General features: G+C 42.1%; 1 protein-coding gene across 16 annotated transcripts in view; it reads left to right on the top strand.

The window, feature by feature from the left end:
* adgrb2 (adhesion G protein-coupled receptor B2) overlaps nt 1-20,062 on the top strand; it is a 174,610-nt gene that overhangs the window by 108,338 nt on the left and 46,210 nt on the right. For all 16 annotated transcript variants that reach the window (XM_058620059.1, XM_058620066.1, XM_058620074.1 and 13 more), the window contains 2 exons: nt 3,853-3,896; nt 17,340-17,466. In XM_058620059.1, coding sequence (XP_058476042.1) covers nt 3,853-3,896; nt 17,340-17,466 — 171 coding nt within the window. The remainder of the gene's footprint in view (nt 1-3,852; nt 3,897-17,339; nt 17,467-20,062) is intronic.

Raw genomic sequence — 20,062 nt, 5'->3', positions numbered from 1 at the left:
TTGTGTTTCATTAAGATTTTGTATTCATTCTCCATCCCCTACCCCCTCCGACTTCCTGCCTTACTTCATTGATTCTTTACATGTTGACATTTATTTTACATTATTTATTATCTTTTAATCTTTGTATTATTCTCATCTTTAACACTTTTGGCAAAGCGGAGCTACTGCTAAGTTGCACACCCACTGTCTGGAGCATGACGGCTTAATACTGATCCTAATTTAAAGCTCTGCACCTCTAACCGGAGGTTCCTGGTGAGGACAGACACTTATCTGGCACTCGGTGCAGCACATGCGGAGGACAGTGTGTGGACGGCTGATGCACGCGCTGTGAGCACATACCCTTGACTAATGTCTGAGAGGCTGTTCTTAACTTGCTAAAAGGATACTCCAAACAATTACATTTACACAACTATGAATATTCACAAGAGTGTTTTTTTTTTAATAGTGAAAATGTATACAGCTGCAGCAGCAGTCACTTCAAATTGCTCATACTATAGAATATATTCAAAAATAAACATTTCATTGGTTTGACCCCATCTGCCCACGTCTTTTAAACTTCTCCCCCTCTGTTTATATAACACACGCTCAGTTCCAGGGGAGGTGTTGCAATGCGGCATAACTAGCATCAAAAATAAACATGGTTTTCCGAGAGCGATGTAGAAAAATTCATTTAAATCTCACCATGTGATAAATTACATTCTAGCCGTGGACACGAGTGATTAACGCATCGATCTGGCTCGATTTGAAATTCAAGTCATGAGCACTCATCTATATTTGCCACCTGAAATGAATAACCTTAAGCAATAACTGCAAAGTTGTACAGAAACAGGTACATGTACTGAAAAGCCATAATTAGCTTTCCCGCCCAGAATCACTCTTGTGTCTGTTCCTTAAGAGTGAAACTGTAGCCTGCAGCTACTTGCTCCGTCCAAGACAATCCACCTTAAAGTAATTAGAGGATCTGTTTCCCCACGTGTTGGTCTTTATGCTAAGCAAAGCTAATGGACTGTTGGCTGCACTTTAGTATTTAATGGTCAGATACTGGAAGCGCCGCGATCATTTCTTCTCCTCAAGAGCGAAAAACACTTTTATTCCCCTTTTATTCTATGGAACTATTCCTTTAAAACACCCAAAAAGAAAGTTCCCCTAGCTCATTTGCATTTTTGTGAAACTACATAAGAATGCTGCCCAATTATAATCTGCACACACATCATTATTTCAGTGCAATTAAATGCACTGTTAACCTGCTGTTTGAGCGTCCTTGCACCTTTGCCTGAACTCCGTTAGAAAGTGCTGAGCTTTAAGTAACTATGGTGTATGAGTAACAGAAAGGCATGCAAAAATAAAGGAGGTGCACAGTCGTAGGTCATGATCTTCAGCAGTAGCTGGTTTTGACCTTGGCTGGAAAAGAAACGCCCAGTCACTGAAGCAGGGACCGTGAAAGCGCGCTGCCAAGTTCACCCTCCAAGGGGGATATTGGAGTCTCTTTGCGTGGTCATGTACTCCCTGAGAAGACATCTGCTTCAGTCAGACCATCTCACTCACACCTGACACTAACTTCCATGGTGTCAAAGTGTGTGTTTGTGGTTTGGTGATGAGTAAGAAGCAGAAGGCCATTAAGCCCTGTTTGTCCACAGTGGACCAGTAGACCAGATGCCAGGTGTTACCCTTCCCTCTCTGCTCCCTTCTTCAGCCCTCTTTCATTTGGGCCTTGTAGATTTTAAAAGGCAGCTCTGGTTACCTTTAGATTCACACATAGGCCGTACATCTTTCCCGGCAACACAACTGTAATCGGTTTGACATGCGTCACCCGGATTACTCACTTTTATTTTCTTAACATCTCCAAAGTTGGAAAGCTTTTAAGATTCCCTAAACCAGTCTTGATTTGGTTCATCAGCTCGTTGCACGGCTACTAAATGGCTCCGTGGTTTGTGAAAATCTTAGTAGAAAATGGCTGTTCCTTTCAGCGCAAAAAGATGACAGAGCTGTTAAGGTGCCGCAGCTGCTATCATCACCTTCCGTAAATGCAGCTGTGAGAAATCACACGCGCGCGTCTCCTTTCTTTGAGAAGCGTCAGTCAAGCAGATGCTGTCATTATGCAACGCAGCACTTAAGAGTAGAGTCAGACATTGTGGGAGTACACGGATGTCACTCCCACTATACCGTGCAGTTGGACATGATGGCCACTGATTGATAGCTAAATGTTAACAGAGCAAGCCGTATACTAATGCATACCCAAGCACATCTAATGTCTTTGACAGCAATGTGTTTGTATGAGGCAGAACAAAGTGCTGTCGTCCATCAATCCGTGTCGCCTGGCCTCTGATCGTGTCTATATCAACAGTGCATCGTGGCGTCCTCTCAATCCCAGCCATGCATTGAATTCACTGATTCATGGGGGGTACGAGTTGGGAACTGCTCAGAGGAGGACGGATGACCTTGCCTGTGGAGAAATAAATTCTAATAGTGCAGATGTGAATGTGCATCACTTTTTTTTTTTTTTTTTTTAAACGCTGACATTCAGAAAACGTTCCCTTTCCTCTTCAGTCAAGAAGAGGTCATTTTCCTCAGGCTTCAGTGAGTCTTCTTAAAGTGGACATCATCCTATTCATAATTGACAGAGCAGTCTGGCTGTTACACTGCTATAATCCCCTAAACCATAGGGGGGAGCTCAAAGGCAAAGTGCTTAATGCAGGGCTGAGGGAGGACCAACAGACTGCTCTGCATAAGCCGAGCAGAAGAATGGCAACTCACTTGTAGGTAGTTAACATCGCCTAAATTACTGTTCCTCTGAAAAGACCCAGAAAGTGTAACAGGAGGTTACTTCTCTCAGTCACTCTGACCTCAAATACACTAGTTTTTACTCCTTTATTTCTGTGGCCCTACAAGTTAATTTAGGGACAGAATCTATGTTCCAGACGAGAGAAGCCATGACGGTAACCTTGAGACTAATCGCATTCCTATCTTGGTCAAATAAGACATACAGTTTGAAAGGACATGCACCAGATCACAGAGGATCACCAGTGGAACAGGCTGTGATGAGTCTGTTAAGGACATTGATCATGTGATTGATTCACCAATTGAGTGAGTCTTCTTTTCCCAGCAGGCATCACTGAGCTTTGATTACCACATGATTCATCTGCCATTTGACCCCCCCGATTGGCTTTGGGGTTCAGTGAGTCAATGCATTAAGTCTGAGGTGGGAGCTGATTGCTAGACCCTGTGGATTGTGTGACTTTGTTCTACTCTTCAAAATGTTTTCATTAAATTACTTGGAAACATGTGAGAAGTAGGCAAACCGACTTAATTTAGTCCCTCGCTTGACTCTTGCATTTGCACACTCCAAAAGGGCCAGCTCTACCTATTAAGTAGCTGTTTTACCTGAATACATTTTACTGCCTCATAGTTGTTTGCTTCTATTTTCTACTTACACAGAGAATTCAAATGCCTTTCAACTACAGGGTGTTTATGGCCCCAACTTGCTGTGTATTATTGTCCATGAAATGGCTTTTTTGTCTTGTCTCTAACTTTCTCGAGTCATTGCTCACGTAGCTTCTGTTGTTTTTGTTTTTTTTGTTTTGTTTTTTCTGAAGCAGCAGCTATTTGCTGCTCCGTTCCCTGACAGCGATTCTTTCTCCATCTCTCCCTCCCACTGTCTCCCTCAATCCTTCCATTTCATTGTCCGTTTACCCTCTTTCCATTGTCCGCACAGCATCACTCTCTCTCCTCCGGCAATGAGCTACTCTGTCTCCTGTCTGCCCCTCCCCTTTTACTCATCCTCTCGATTGGCAATAACTGCTTATCTTCTCTCTACTCCCTCTCCACCCCCCCCCCCCCCCCCATATCTTGCAGGGTACATCAGATCCTCAGTGTGTTGTCTGGGACTATGGCAACCCGTAAGTTTCTCTGAGTCATTTTGATACTTGTGTCCGTGTGAGTGTGTATATTGCAGTAATGCATGGAATTGTCACGGCGCGCGCGCGCGCGCGTGTGTGTGTGTGTGTGTGTGTGAACGTGGATCGTGTTTGTGCTTGTGCTCAGTCCCATTCATTTTATTAATGAACTGTGACAGTCTAATGAAGTTCCCCGTGTCAGTGTTAATGAAATTAGTCAATGAGAACAAACATGTTTCTCTCTGAGTAGCTAAGGGTTGAAAAGTAACATCAGTCACAATAGCTGTTTGTTGCAGCCCTCCCTTCAATGTTCACTGATACGACGTTGCGGGCATTTTGTTGTTACCCACTGTAGGCATTCTGCTGAAATTAAATGATCCTGTTATAATCTACATAATTGTTTATATGGGTTGGATTAGATTAGAGTTTACTTAGTTGATCCCACACTTGGAAAATGAACTTGTTAACAGCAGCAATAAGATTAGAGGTAGATAAGTGACATGTTGAAAAGGATAAGCTATATTGCATGTGATAGATGGTATGCAAGAAAGTGTTACACTTTTGAAAATGTTTACACATAGTATACTGAAGCTGCAATGACTAATGGATGAATCAAATAATAATTGATGACTAAATTAATAATCGACTATTTTGATTATCCAATCCTAACATTCTCTCTGAGTTTCCAGCTTCTTAAATGTGAGTATTTCCACGGCGTTTTTGCTTCGCATAACAACTAAAATCATTCAAACTGATTAATATTGTTTGGTGGACTAAAGACATTTGAGAACACCGGCACGTCAAGGTTTTGGAAACACTGATCAAAGTTTTTCAACGTGTTCTGACCTTTCATGGACCAAACAGGTAATAGCATAAAAGGTCCGTAATCGGTGTCCTGCACACAGTGAAGGACCTCCCGTCTCCTCAGCAGATGGGGACAGCGTTGACCTTTCTTGTACAGGACATCTGTGTTATTAGTGCAGTTCAGTTTGTTATTGAGGTGAACACCCATGTATTTGTACCCCTCTGCAATCCAAATCATAGGTAGTCACCGGTGTGGTCTGGGGTTTTTTCAAAAATACTACCCCTATATTCTAGTAATACAAAGCTTAATCCAAATCGGTGAAGTATTCCTCTAAGTTACACAGTTTCCAAGCCCCACATACCGTGGCCTGTTGGTGAAGTAGTCAGTGGTATTGTGTACTGTAGGCTAGTGAGTCTTTGACATTGTTTGCACTGCAAAGTGGACCAGCTACTGAACTACATGATTTAAGCCCACACAATTGATCATGCCGCTTTAACCATTAACCCACATCGTGATTACGCTTTTGGTCAATAACAAACTTGTTCAGAACCATTAAACCCGGGCCTGGTTTTGGGTCATGCTGTTATTGCACTTCCAGTGTCAGAGTAACAACAAAGTCATTTTATAATAACGCCTTTTAGACTAATTTGACTAGTGTGACAACCAAACATTGCCTAAAATGTTTGTATGGTTGCACAATATCAAAATACTCGAAGCAGCCTCTCTGTGTCTTCGTGACAGGACTGACATCTTTGCACACTGGGCAAAGTGGTAAATGTTAGGGATATCACAATAATAATGTGTATTCAGCCTCTACTCGCAGCGTTCGGCATCAAACAGTCAACACAGAATAATAACTCCCACTCTCTCAGCACAAAATGCTAACCCGGTGAGTTCAGGTGACATACAGGAGTTAGAAGACCAGGTATGCAATTCCTCTGGTAACATGTTGTCATGCCAACAGAACAAGGAAATAAATAAATAAATAAATAGTTTGCTGTTACGTCGAACAGCTCCGTTCCTTGCAAAGAGAGTATAGTTCTGATTGGATCTCCTCTTATTCTGGAGGTTTTTCGTCTGGTCTGCACTCAGCAGCTGAACTTTTTCCATTACCCTAAATCATAGAACTTCACAACCACATTGACTTTAAGGCAGTTCTCTCCTTTTAAATGAAAGGCCCCATACAGCTTTTAGCAGCTAGATCTTACAGATAATGCTTTGAATGTTTTTAATAAGATCTGAATTCGTCGAGGGCCCATCACAGCGTTTTCCTGCCTGCTGTGACAAGACAGATGACGGAAAAGGATGGTTAGCTCAGCTTCCCCTTCAAGAACACATTAGCTTATCCAGTTCTTGAAGAGTACTCTCCAGTGACCAAAACACACTGTGGGAATGTAGATTCCTGGGGAGAGGATAAGACATTGTAAGTTATCTAACTACCCTTCTCCATCAAGGTAGGAGGGAGACGAACCTCCGCAAAGTCAATTAACTAGCCGGAAAGATTACAGCTGCAATCAAATTAAATTTGCAGACATTACGAGGCCAGAGAGCCAAACGGAATATAAAGTGGCAAGGTGGCGGCATTGTCTGTCAGACACTCATACTCAAACTGGGAGGGAATATGGAAAACATCCAAAAGTGTGAGCCAGAGATTAGGTCATATATTTCCACACAAACACAGATGGGAGACACTTGCTATCACACAGTCACAGTGACCGAAACATATGTCAAGCTGAGAAGAAGAAAGGAAAAACACATTGCAATTTAATGTCGTCTGAATTCTTCCGATGCAAAGTAACGGGCTAAACCCCAACAATAACACAACAGGGCTTTAATTACTGTCACAGAGGCTGTCTGAGGATGTGTCTTAGTTATATTATTATGTTTATTATTATACCTGCTTTCCTACATAGAAGGAAATGTGTTATTCATGTGCTCGCTTGTTTGAATTTTAGTACCACAGCTTCATTATAAACAGCCATGAGTCATTGCACTGATGCAGTTTAGAGAAACATGTGAGGCAATGAGGCCTGGCAGAGTGGTGGGCTTCATCTATGAATATACACAAACTGACTGTACCGTATTGGTATGTCTGTTCGCCTCCATTTGCTCGTCTGTGCTGGACAGTAGATGTTGACTCCAAGTCGGGCGGAAGTGTGCGGGTGATACGGGCAAAGGGAACGTGTTGTACAAAGCCGTTGTTTGTTTGCTGGAGGACATCACCTCTCTGCCTCTCTCTCTGACTGAGCCACAGGCTTTGAGACTGAGCAGGAGGCAGGAGGGGGAAAAAAAAGAGGAGGAGAATGTACAGACAGTAATGCAGAGTGAGGATAAACACAGCAGCAACTGTAGCAGACAGCAGAAGAGAAACAGTTCCGTGCGGAGATGGAGCAATAACTGCCGCTCAGCGACGTGTACACGGAAACGATAGATGGCGCAACTAGACTCATCTACATATAAAAGAGATTATACCACTATGTACGTATGTATGTAGCACCCCCCCCCCCCCCCCATTGTCATAATGCACACGCAATTAATGTATGCTTTAAGAAGGCTTACATTTCTAAAGGCCGCCACGGCCACTTTATCTGTGCACATCTATGAATCCGCACGCACTCTCATCGGTTTCCCACGTCTGCTCTCTCTTTCTCAGCTGGCTAAGTTGGCCAACAGTTTGTGGCACCCACAGTTCATCTCACTATTTATGTGTGAGTGTTCATTTATTTATTTTGCCCCTAACAGGCCCATATGTCGGCACCATCTGCCCACCCATATCGTTCCCCGTCCCCCCCCCCCCCCGTGTGTGTTTGTCTTCTCAACCTACTCTCAAACTGTTTTCATTTTAGCCCCCGCCCAAATAGACGCTGCTATTTGTAGCTCTCGTGTACGAGAAAAAAGTTCTACAGGGATCGGAAATGGGTCGTAAGGTTAGGGGAAGGGAAGGAGGCTTTTGGAAGTGAACATGTTGGATTGTGTTGCACCCACCGGGCAGTGGGGTGAAATTGGATCGGAGTATTTCAATGTTTTTCTGCCTTGAACTATCAGTGATTTTCTGCTCCTAACTCGAGTCCTGCCTTTTTCTGCTACTCTGTTCTGCTGTCTTCCTCTCCCTCTCTCGTCCATGGAAGATGTTTTGCGAATGGTTGCTGACCTTGCCTCGGGCTTCACTGCGATTTGACCCCCCCACTGTACCTCTGTGTGGGATACTTGGCTGAAACCCAGTGACACACACACACACACACATACACTTAGATGATATGTGCCACTCCTGGATGTTCTATACATTTCAACTAGAACTGCTGGCACCTCAAATATATAAATGGTACTACTCAAACATGTATTTATGTATCACCCACACGTTTCTCATTCCATTTGTAAATACATAAAGAAGCAACATACTGTCACGTCAACGGAAAAGCCGAAATACCTTTGCATCTTTTGCAGTTTAAAAAAAACAAAAACACACGACCCAGTTGCTGGAGATAAATGTAACATACACTTTAGATGGATGGATGACAGTAAGCTTGTGAAGGCCAGAGGGTCACTTAATCCTATTTCTAATCCTCAGTGGTCTCTGCCGTGTTCGGGATCAGTACTTAAAGTCCCACCTCAAACCCCCCCCCCCCCCCCCCCCAGCTGCCAAGGAGTAATAATGGCCCGGTGGGCAGCTCTAATATCCTCAATCTGACACGGTAGATTGAGACTTTCTTTGGACTCGGACTGATCTGGCAACGTTATCAGCTTTGGCACAGGCAGGTCTTAACTTTAAATTTTTTCATCATTTCGGAGGCATATCCTCACACACTTAAGACACTTAACAAATCTTGCTAAAAATGTGATCACGTTTTTTATTTTTTTTTTTAAAGAAAAAAAAGGTGAGTGTGACACTTTTATTTCATTCTCATATCGGCAGTGTCGAGGCTCGTCACGTGCCATCTGTCACTCCGCCATGAAACGTTCCCCCCCTTGTTTTACAGGAGGGTACATTTTCCCCTCTTGTGGAGAGCCAAACTCTTCACTTTGAAAGTGTGTTCCTTCTTTCAAGATAACATATTTTGAGAGTGCACTGCATCAATTTTGCGTTGCACTAGAATGACTTTATCGTATTATTATTATAATAATAGCCAAGATTTTTTCATTCTTTTGCATTCTTCCTTCCCGGCAAAACTTGATACAACTGCAACATTGGTGCAGTTTGCCATTTAAGCAGTATCACGCAAAAAAAATGTTCGACTTCTCGAGACATTCAGTCATTCAATTAGAAACTTGAACTCATTTCATTTCAACTTCTCATGCATACCAAGTCGGCGCGGCGTGCCACGCTGGCTTCAGCTCGGGTAGAAGGCAGGCAGCAATCCAACTTGCAATTTATTCAGAAATTGCCTTCTCCAGTTAAAAATAGAAATGCTTGAAAAATGTCGACAGAATAACACAACGTGCTAAAATGTAAAACGTGATATTTACATTTTTCGGTAATGAAACTAGGGAGAAAAAAAAAAGGCCACTTTTTTGAATTTTTCTTCATCCCTCTCCAAGCGTCAAAGACAGCGACACAGACAGACAACACGAGCGAACACTTAACAGCATAGCCACCAGGAGGAGGGGGCGGTGGGCTGACGGGGTTGTTCCACTTTTCCATCTGATAGAGCAGAAGGGATCAAGACTGTGTCTAACAGTGAATCAACGCAGGAAGAGAGAGAGAGAGAGTCGGCCGGGCGAGCTTATGTGAAGTCTTCCGTCATTGGGCGTTACAGAGGCTTTTAGCTCATTTACCCAGCAGTCACATCAGACCTTGGAGGTCCTGTTAACATGGAGGCTTTTGAGTGTGAACAGTGGCTGTGATTTCTTTAAGTCACAGGACATCATGGAGGAATCTTTTTTTTATTTTTTTATTTCATGCTTTATTCTCATGATTTCATCATCATGTGACCAGTGGTGGTAGCACAGAGTCTTACCTTTCTACCCTATGGCCAGGGATAGTTGTTAGAACTGCTGCTTGTTTTATAAAGAAGTAGTGAACAGCATGATTCGCGGACAGGTGGAATATATTTGCTCGATCACTCCTGTACCCGTAGCGTGAAGGAGCCACTGGGTAAGTCAAATTCATGTCCCAACTCTTGAACTCTGTTGTAGGTTCCCTGGAAACGCACTGGGATCATACATACACACTTTATGTGCAACCTTAATTCAAGCGCAGCAGTTGCCTTGTGCTTATCTTGTTGACTAACACGTTATCCTCTTTACTTGTGTGCTGCTGGAAGTAGGTTATAAGGGCAGTGTGTGAGATTCCGGGCTTGTCCTTCTGGCCTCGAGTGTCCCAGTTGAGTCCCTTGCACAACTCCTACAAAAAAATAAACATATGCAAACCTGAGGTTTCACATGGACATGCAACACTTGAAAAGGTGGTAGAAATAAATAAATAAATAAATAAGCAACTTTCTTCAGAGTCGAGGTGGCAGAGCTTCAGTCGGATCCTGTAACGGTTTTTGCCGTGGACTCACACGCGAGCTCGGACACCAGGGAGAAAGATAATCCTGGGAGAGAAGCTTAGAAATTAGCTCATGTCCGTGGCAGAGAGCAGATTGGGCCGGTGGAGGTCAATGACAAAGTATCCATGCTCACGTGAAACTGAGGAAGAAGTGGGACGGAGAAGTTTTTTTTACGACGATGTCCCCCGGGACGTTAGCAGAGGAAAGTGAGGTGTGGTCAAGCAAGGACAGTGCATTTCACAATGTTAAAAGTCATTAGCTTTAAACTTGAGCAGTTACCATGAATGATGCTCTTGTAAGTACACCATAATATGAAAAACTGTAGGTTTTTTTTCCTCTAGCCTTGTGGTAGAGTCCTACTATTTTTTCATGTTCATCCAGCTGTGGTTTTGATGTATGTAGGACGGCTTTGTAGATTACTTGATCAAGCTTTTTTTTTTTGTTCACTGGATTCTTTCATACACATTGGACTCAGTTCAAACTAAAAGTACTTCATGTTCATATAACAGATTGAAAACGTAAGCTGCGGAGTCTTAAACATCACAGCAAGCTTAGCATAATCTCACAGCATGTTTTTTTTGTGGTTATAGGGCTCATCTTTACATCAGTCGGTGGATGTAAAGTTAGTTCTTACTAATCAATATCTGGGTCAAATACTGTATATTATATGGAATATCGGCACAACTTGATACCTGTGGCCTTGTGTCTCTGACCGTATCACATGCACGCTGATTTTTAAATTCAATAATTATAATTCTGAGAGAGACTTATGTTTTACGTAAACATTTACAATGTACTATCTGCATATCTATCTCTGATTTGACTCTAAAAGGGTATTTTTGTACTGGAACATGTAAAAAAAAATTTAAGTTTAATGAAGATGAATTTCTTGTTAAGGGCAATGTTAAGCTTTAGGAAGATGCAGATTAAATTAAGGTGATTCTATGGCCAGATTAAAACTCCACACAACAGCTGCTTTGCTTTCTCAGGACGACCCAACCGTGTGTGTCTTCTGGTGCAGGCCAGAGAGTCACAGTGTCCTTTAAAATCTAGGATATATGATACTTCAGCACTGAGATATTCACACGTCAGTCAGTCAGTCATCATCTACCGCTTTATCCTCTGCTAGAGGGTCGCGGGGGGGTGCTGTGCCAATCTCAGCTACATCGGGCGATAGGCGGGGTACACCCTGGACAGTTCGCCAGTCCATCGCAGGGCCACATAGAGAGACAGACAAACAACCATTCACTCTCACACTCACTCCTATGGTCAATTTTGATTGTCCAATTTACCTATCCCCACATTGCATGTTTTTGGACTGTGGGAGGAAGCCGGAGTACCCGGAGAAAACCCACGCACACACGGGGAGAACATGCAAACTCCATGCAGAAAGGCCCTTGTTCCAACCGGGGCTCGAACCCGGTTTGTTTTTATTCTTTTAACCCCTGTCATAAAAATCCGTAGAAGTCTTACGTGGAAGAACTGACACAGCTGCAGTTAAATGGAGGACAGCCGTCATTGAGTTACTTAGATGTCTATACTAGCGCTGCAACTAACGATTATTTTCATAATCGATTCATCTGTCGATTAATCGTTTGATCCATAAAATATCAGAAAACCTTAAAAAATGTTGATCGGTGTTTGTCAAACCTGGAAATGATGATGTTCTCAAATGTCTTGTTTTGTCCACAAGCCAAAATAATTAACTTTTAATGAGTTCTTTGTTATCCAGAGCAAAGAAATGAAGAAAATATTCACATTTAAGAAGCTTAAACAATCAGAAATCTTGTTTTAATCATGAAGAAAGCTTCAAAAGGATTAATCGATTATCAAAATAGTTGTCGTTTAATTTAGTAATCAATTAATTGTTGCGGCTCTAGTCTATACTTTTATATAATGAAACTGCATTCACCAGCTAACAGGCAGGAATTAGGTAAAGATGATAAGACCCCCCCCCCCCAAAAATAAAAGCCCCCAGACACTCTGACTTCCTGGTTCTCAGTATGTAATATATACCTACAGGGTGTTAGGAAAATTAAAATACACGTTAAAACGCTGTTTATACACTTAAACGCACAAGACCACAGAGTGAGAATTAAATAAAACTCCTTCAGAATTATCCTCTGAAGAATTTTAATTTGACTTGGCGCCGTTCTCTCTGTAATGGAGATGCTGCCTAAACGCCGGCACACTGATTCCCATGCTTTTGATTTCCCCCTGAAGTTTTAAATACTTTTTATTTTTTGTCATCCCTTGACGCTTTCTTTTTGGAAAAGAAGAAAGCATCACAGACTGTGAAAGCGTCACGGTCTGTGTTTTGTTTTTGCTCTCTGAAATAACTTTTGCGCCTCGCTGTGATTCTGACCGCCGGTGACACACATGGAAATAATTTGCACGTATTTGATCGGCACAAATGGGCAGCGAGAGACAGACTAATGGGCACGGAGATTGCAATTTCATAATACCAAATGAAAATGGACCAAATATATATATATATATGTTATTTTTTTTTTTTGGTGTTGTTGTTTCCAGTCATCTCCATGAATCAGTTTTGACGGCATTTACCTGCTTCGAAAATGAGCTGATAATGTTAATCTTTATTACATCGGTGACAGCAACATCTCTCATGTAAACCTGGTAACAAACTCAAGTCACATTTGTTACCGTCATTTGATGTTGGGTAAATATAATATGAATTCCCTGCTATGTTTCCTGTACCTGAAAAGTCTGAAAAGACAAATGTTTTTACTTCTGTGCAGCCAAAATCATTCGCATCTAATATTTAGGTTTTAAGAATTCAGAGCATGTTTAACCTTTCTACTTTTTAACACGGAGGCTATTGGCTCTCATATCATTGCCCTTTCATTGAAGAGTTGGTGCCAATTTCTTCTCAGTAGACAGAAAAGGTCAACACACCTTTCAGAACTATTTGTTCTGTTTGCCTTCATCGCTCAACTCAAAATTAGGAAGCAAAAATGGACAGTATTTGTTTTTAGCATGTGACAAAACAATGCTTTATTACTATTTCCTTATGTGTTTTTTTTTCAGCCATAACAGTGTGTGACTTTAGGAGTGACACTCTCTGCGTTTGTCGTACCCTGAAATAACGCCCATTCATTATTCACTGAGGATGAATCATACTTCAGCTCCACCAGCAGCTAAAAGTAAAATGCTTCGATGATTCGACTACAGCTGTTTGTGGTTTTCAGGCGATGCATCATCAACTCTCCGGCGATCCTCCTACATCTCCACACACTGTGTTCTGTGGTGAATTTTGGAAATGCGTCACCATGTTGTAAAAAGCATGGGGGGATAAAACAAAAATCAGCGCTTTTGACTAACGACGATGGCGCGCGGCTCACACCGAGCTTTGGTCTCAGGCTGATCACATGTAAACAGCGTAGAAATCCGTGTACACGGAGGAATAATGGAACCCTAACCCTCAAACATCATTTGAATAAAACAACATTCTTTGTCACTTTTGTGACCGAGCAGCGCATGTGTTCATTAACACAATGCAAACTGGATGAAGCTATGCGTATTTACACATCACAGGTTGGTTCTCTCTGCCGTGTACATTTGGGAACCGTAGCTCATAAAGCAGTAATGCTGATATGTGCACCTGTTTCTACATCTGGTCCCTGCTTTCCATGATAAGAGCAGTCGACGGCAGCGACCGGCTCATTCAAATGCTCGAAACAGGAGAACAAAACAAAAGCCATGTCCCATTTAATCTCCCCCCCCTCCCACAAGCTAAACCAAAATTAATAATCTCATACGTCTCTGAGCCCACAGTGTGTGTGATACACCGTGTGCATGTGTGAAGCAACTTGTGGGTGAAACAGACCTGAATAAAAGTCAAAGCTGTGGCTTTTTTCTTTTTCTGCTGAAAAGCAGCAAAACCAATAATTAAATCCAGCTGGACCGGGCGACGGTCAGCAGTTAATTAAACTGGAAATTCGGCAGCGGGAAAAAAACAATGAGGACAATTGTGTGGATGTGCTTGGGTGTTGGTGTTATCATTGACGACCCCCTGTTGTGAGCTGTCAGACAGTTTCTCATTACCCAACTTCCTCGTTGCTGCCAGACTGGTGTAGAATTTCTAATATGTGTGTGTGTGTGTGTGGCTTTGTTGAACGTCATCAAAGTCTGCGTTACTAAATGTAATCCACGCGCACGCTTTCATGAGTTGCATAAATCAGCACGTCTGCCTTGATGTGTCCACGCAGTCGTGGTGACCGTCCGCGCGGCTGTTGCTTTGCACGCGGGAGGCTATTTGTAAATGTTCCTCCCGGCATCTCCCGGGAGTTCACTCGCAGAACTTTATATAGTTTCATATTCATGTTCAGATGTAGCGTCGGATGAATCCTCATAGGCGCAGTGGAATCCACATGAGCGCGGACGGATTTCCCTCAGAAAAAGTAACGAGCGCACATCCATATACTGTCGTTCTCTCTATTCTTGTCTCGCTCACATTCTGTGTGTGTGTCTGTGTGCCTGTGACCCACACACACACAAACATATAAAGCACCATGTTGCTCCCTGTCAAGCTATTTCTAAGCTGTTTTTGCTGCTGTGACTCATGTTGTTGTTTGTCTGGTTGTTGTGTTTTTATACTTGGGCATTGATGTGACAATGTGCAGGCGATGATTAGAGAGTTGCGTTGACATCTCTTTACTGACATTGTGTGTGTGTGTGTGTAATATATATCAAGACAGACATCTCTAAAGCACTTTATTGTACTGCGTTGTGGTTAATATGCCGCCGTTATCGGTTGATTCACGACGTGCCACACGTCATTAACTTGATTGATTTGATTTACAGAAAGGGAAAAAAGAAAAGAAAAGAAGCATTTTTTTTTTTTTTTTTTTACTGGTGTATACAAGACACAGAACAAGTGAGCAAGACACAGACGGACCAAGAGAGGAACTGTGAGGTTTGAGAGATGGAAATAAAACAGAGTGGTGCCCTAAAAGCTTTTCCTGAGAAAAGAGAACACAAGTCTACCTCATTTTCAACGACCATACAACATAAATAACAGAAATGGCCGCCGCTAAGGCTTTTCTTCATTACTACATTAAGGAAATAATAAAAAAAACGGACAAAGGGACCGAACGGTTGCTATGAGATGCAAGGTATCACTTCCACTGAAGTACTGTTTTGAACATACGTCTATTTTTGTTTCTAATTAAGCGCGTTGGTTAATTAAATCGTCACGTAGCGGTGATTGATCGTGTGAAACTCTGTCAGGGCAGAATATGACGTGAGGAGCTACTATTATGATATATTTCGTATCACTCGAAGGTATATATAGTTAAACAATTGTAAGGCATACACGGTGATATCTTGGAAGATCTTTAACTATATTATTGTTTGTTATTTCTTTAGAGAGAGGGGCTAAAATTATAAATCTTCCTCAAGAGACAATAAATGCCACGAGCAACAGGCCAGCTTATCGTTCCTCATAAAGTGCCTTTCCCACCAAAGCTTCCCCCCCCCCGAGATATAAACAGTGCTTAGCGATACAGTTCTCCTCTAGCGCTACATTTTTTTATGGTCAAGTGATGTGAAGATTGCCAACCTGGGTTCTGATACAAAAAATACACAAATTTGTAAGCCTGATGTTGCAGATTCTCAGTGCTATTGGCACACAATGGGCTAAATAAGTTTCTCGGTGAGGAATTGTACGCGCTTTTGCGAGCGATTTATTGATAAAAACGCACACGACGGACTTTCTCTTTAAGGGAGGTTTGGAGATTATTTATTTCCATGAGATTTCACGTCCAGATTTATTCTGGCCTGGAAGATAATGGAGTTTCTCAGCAGTGTTTCTTGTGTAATTCACTGAGGCTGAAGATAGCTTTCGCTATACAGCGCAGTTGTTTTGCCTTGACAGGTTGACGAACTGTCCCTTCGTTCCCCAATAACGTTTATTGCTTGAGAGACCCTCGACAGAATTGCTCTGTATTCGGAGCTGCCAAATCACAATTTTCAGCGCCTTTTGAAACGCCTAAAGGACTACGTGATTAAAGTGATTAAAGTGTCTGTCCTTTTGAGATAAAACCTTCAAAAAACTTGACTCCAATTATGTATGTATTTTCCCCTTTTGACGCTGGACCATCTTCAAAGGTCAGATGTGGAGTCCACGCTCAAAAACATAGAGTTTTACCCGACTGGACTGTGTGGTTTGCCAGGTTTTCATCACAACGTAATGACCAAATGTTCACACTGAGTATGAGGTGACAAATAGACCCAGAATCCCTCACGTTGAATCTTAAAAACTACTCTAGCTCATGCAGAAAATATTTTAATGTTATCTCCTGACTTACAGTGAGAAGTTAAATATATATATGTGTTGCCAAGGCCTTTGAGTCTCATTACCGATCCCTCATTAGCCGCCTGTCTTGACCCCTTAAGAACATCTCTACAACCGGTCTTATGTCCCATAATTTTCTCTACCTGTCTCTGGTGACTTGAATAGAAGTACTGTACACCCAGGGTTAAACATAATGTTAATGTGTCGTGTGAGCTGCAGTGGTAATTACTTCAGATATAATCTTATTGATTGACCTCCCCACGCAGCCGTCTATTGAAAGCACTTAGACTTACCTGATTGTCCCTCTCTTACCTTTGTTGGATGTCAGAGCTGTTCACCGTTTAATGCCGAATAACCCCAGTGTGTCCACTGTGTCACTTCTTAATTGTAAGCTGATACAACTCGTTTCATTTTCTTTCCTCCTTTGAGAATATTATTTTTATTTTAGGTTAAAAAAAAAAAAATAGATGGTATTTTACGGAGAAGGAGAAACAACAGTACGAAGACAAAAAAGTCAAAGACATATTGGGTGCTTAGCACAGCAAAGACCTGAGATCAAATAAGGTTATCTGCACGCAACTGTGTATAATAAAATAAAAATAAAATACAATGAAATCTGCCTGTGTCTGTGTGAGTGCTGAGTGAACGGGGAGACTTGGTGAACTTTTTGTTTCAGAAAAAAAAAAAAGACGCCGTGAAACTTGGTGTCTCTTTGAGCTGGCACGTCCTATAGGCCTGTGTCATCACGTGACGTCTGTTTGTGTGTATTATGTCTCGCAGCTACTGTTTGTGTCCCCCCCCCCTGTGTGACACTCCTCCCTTCTCTCTACCTCCAGGGAAGCTGGCGCGGAAAACTGGGGCACAGAAGGCTGCCAAACGCTCGCGTCAACCACTGTCCAAACCAAATGCTTGTGCAGCAGGATATCCACCTACGCCGTGTTAGCACAGCAAGCTAAAGACCCGGTGAGTCACACCAATGCATAGCCTGATGTTCTTTTGTGAGAGTCTGGGGTGTCACAATGCAACTTTTACACCCGCGGTCAGGTCAGTGAGCTGGTGAATACCATGTTGTATGTGACTTCCATGGCAGCAGCATTGCATTGCCCTTTAGAGCATTCTGTTAAGGTTGTCTTTCATTATCTGTATGAATGAATGCATGCTTTCTTTGGAGACAATGGCAATTCTAAGTGTTTCTATTCACATTTTGAATGAGAGAACACTTGGTAAAGGAGTTGTTTCTGTAAGCTACTCCCTTGTGATGTAAAGGGAGAAGAGGCATCTTGAGGCAGATTCGGCCCAAATGTTTGCATCCTGCACATAACCTGTGTCTCTATAAATAGATTGTGTGCCTTGCGTTGTGTGTTTGACAATAGTAAAGAGTCTTTTAGTAGTTTGGGATAATGTCTGATGGACAGCAGTAAGTTTGTGTTCCTGACCATAATTCATTAACCGTACACTACCGATACACGTAACCCAATTTCTTACTGCCACTTCCCTGCACACCTATTACTCTGATTTTTTTTTTCCAGTTTTCCCTTTTACTCGTTTTTATCACCCCACTTTTTCTCATATCCCTCGCCCTCATTGTCACCTTGTTAACACTTTCCCGTCACTCTCACTTTCTGCCACAGCTCGTTTCCTGTTGCGGCCACAAAAATGTTCCCCTTTAGCTGTGGCTGCTAATTTGTCTCCACGCTTACTTGCACCTCATATATATATATATATATATATATACATATATACACAAGGCCAATGATTGCATTAAATAATCAAGGAGAAGTGTAAGCAGATGGAGTTTGGCCAAATTTCTTTTTGGCGCACTAGAATCTATGAAAGGTCTTTTTTCTCTCTTTCTCGCTCACTTGCTTAATGGCTAGTTTAGAAAATTGAGTCAGTAAAACAGATCCCTAAGCACTGGCGGTTAACTCCAGGTGTCACAGAGATGAGAAGTGATCGCAGAGGCACGGAGGATGTTGGAGAAGAAGATGTTTGACCGAACAGAAGCGGCAGTCTAATCTTAGCTGGAAGGGAGAGCCGAGAGAGAGAGAGATGGGCAGTGCTGGCTGTATATGTAACGATGCATTACAAGCGGAATAAAGAGCTGTACGTTCATGCAGACATCTGTTATTGAGTGACCTTTACATTGTGTAACATGGCTTCCACGTGGCATTCACCGGTTGCTGTAGACATAGCATTTGACATGATTGTTAAAATGTCCCTGCTGCTGACATTTACTCTGCATTAAACACGGAAACTACATGTGATTTCACGTGTGGGGTATTATACATGTTCTCTTATTTTTTCCTTGTTGATCTTTGATCTTAGTCACGTATCTTATGTGTCCACATGTCTGTGGACAGCAGTTTATCTGTTAGTGTTATATGCTGCTGGCATGAGGGTAATTTTTCTCCCCCATTATAAAATCCATTTTTACACATTTTCTTTGATGTGGCTCTTATTATTTTTTTATTTTTATTAAAAAAAATAAGAGTGTATGAAAGTACAATGTAGCTACTAATAAGTGAGATATATCCCTCAGAAATGGGGAAAAGCAGACTCACAATCATGAAATGGACGCGAACGTTACTGAAAAACAATCCCAGCAAAAAGGACACATGGCTAGCCCTTTAGTTTTTAACTCATGAATGAATAACATCTAATAATACTGTGCATTGAGGTTCCTATATCATACTGGATATGATTTTATTTCTTCTTCAGTATTCCCTGAATACCTTCACCTCATTATTTTTTAAAGAGGGTTATACAGTAATATGGTGATGGCCTTTGGATGTGTTACTGTGGTTGTTCATTATTGTGTCCCTCAAAGCTTGACTTATTTTTAGGAGGCTGCAAAGCCTGATAGGTAATTTGTGCAAATATCACTTCCTGTTATACTGGCAAAAAAACAAAAAAAACAGGATAACTGTGACCTACAGTAAACAGCCAGATGTGTCACCCCAGCCTCCATTTCCGGTTCATTCTTTTTCCAACTGAACTATATTGAATTTTTTTCCCTCGCCACCCAGTTAGCAGGTCATCCGTGTTGAATGAAAGAGCACTAGGAGGGAAAGCACATCGACTTTTGTGACATTTTTGACACATCTCTGCAGAGAGACGTGTTAGTCATTAGTGATGTATCGTTAAACCAGTGGTACCGCCGTTAAACACAGCGCTGAGAACCGGAAGGTATGGGTCACTGTTTGTGTGTCACTGGCACTCAGTCAGTCACAAGTAGTTGAGTGCACCACTTGGTTGCTTTAGGGTGCTCTAGATTTTAATTTTTTTCTGGAGAAATTGGATTCTCTACAAGAGGAGAGTTTGATACTGCCAGCAATTAAAATACAGACTACTATAAGTATATGCTTACACATAAAAACACACACTAATATGCTGTGTCCAGGCTGTGTGGCTGTTGGAGTAGAGGGGAGTATCAGCAGCCCGGCTCTGACAGCTTATCCCAGGCCACGGCGCTGGGGACGGGGTTGGGGGGGGGGGGTTGGTTGTGGTGGTGGTGGTGGTTTGGGCGGGTGTGGATTAACCTCTATGTTTAATAGAAATG

Source organism: Solea solea, chromosome 20 (assembly GCF_958295425.1).
Source record: "Solea solea chromosome 20, fSolSol10.1, whole genome shotgun sequence".
In the NCBI taxonomy this organism is placed as follows: Eukaryota; Metazoa; Chordata; class Actinopteri; order Pleuronectiformes; family Soleidae; genus Solea; species Solea solea.
Note: the sequence above shows the minus strand (reverse complement) of the source record. Positions and strands in the feature narration are given on the sequence as shown.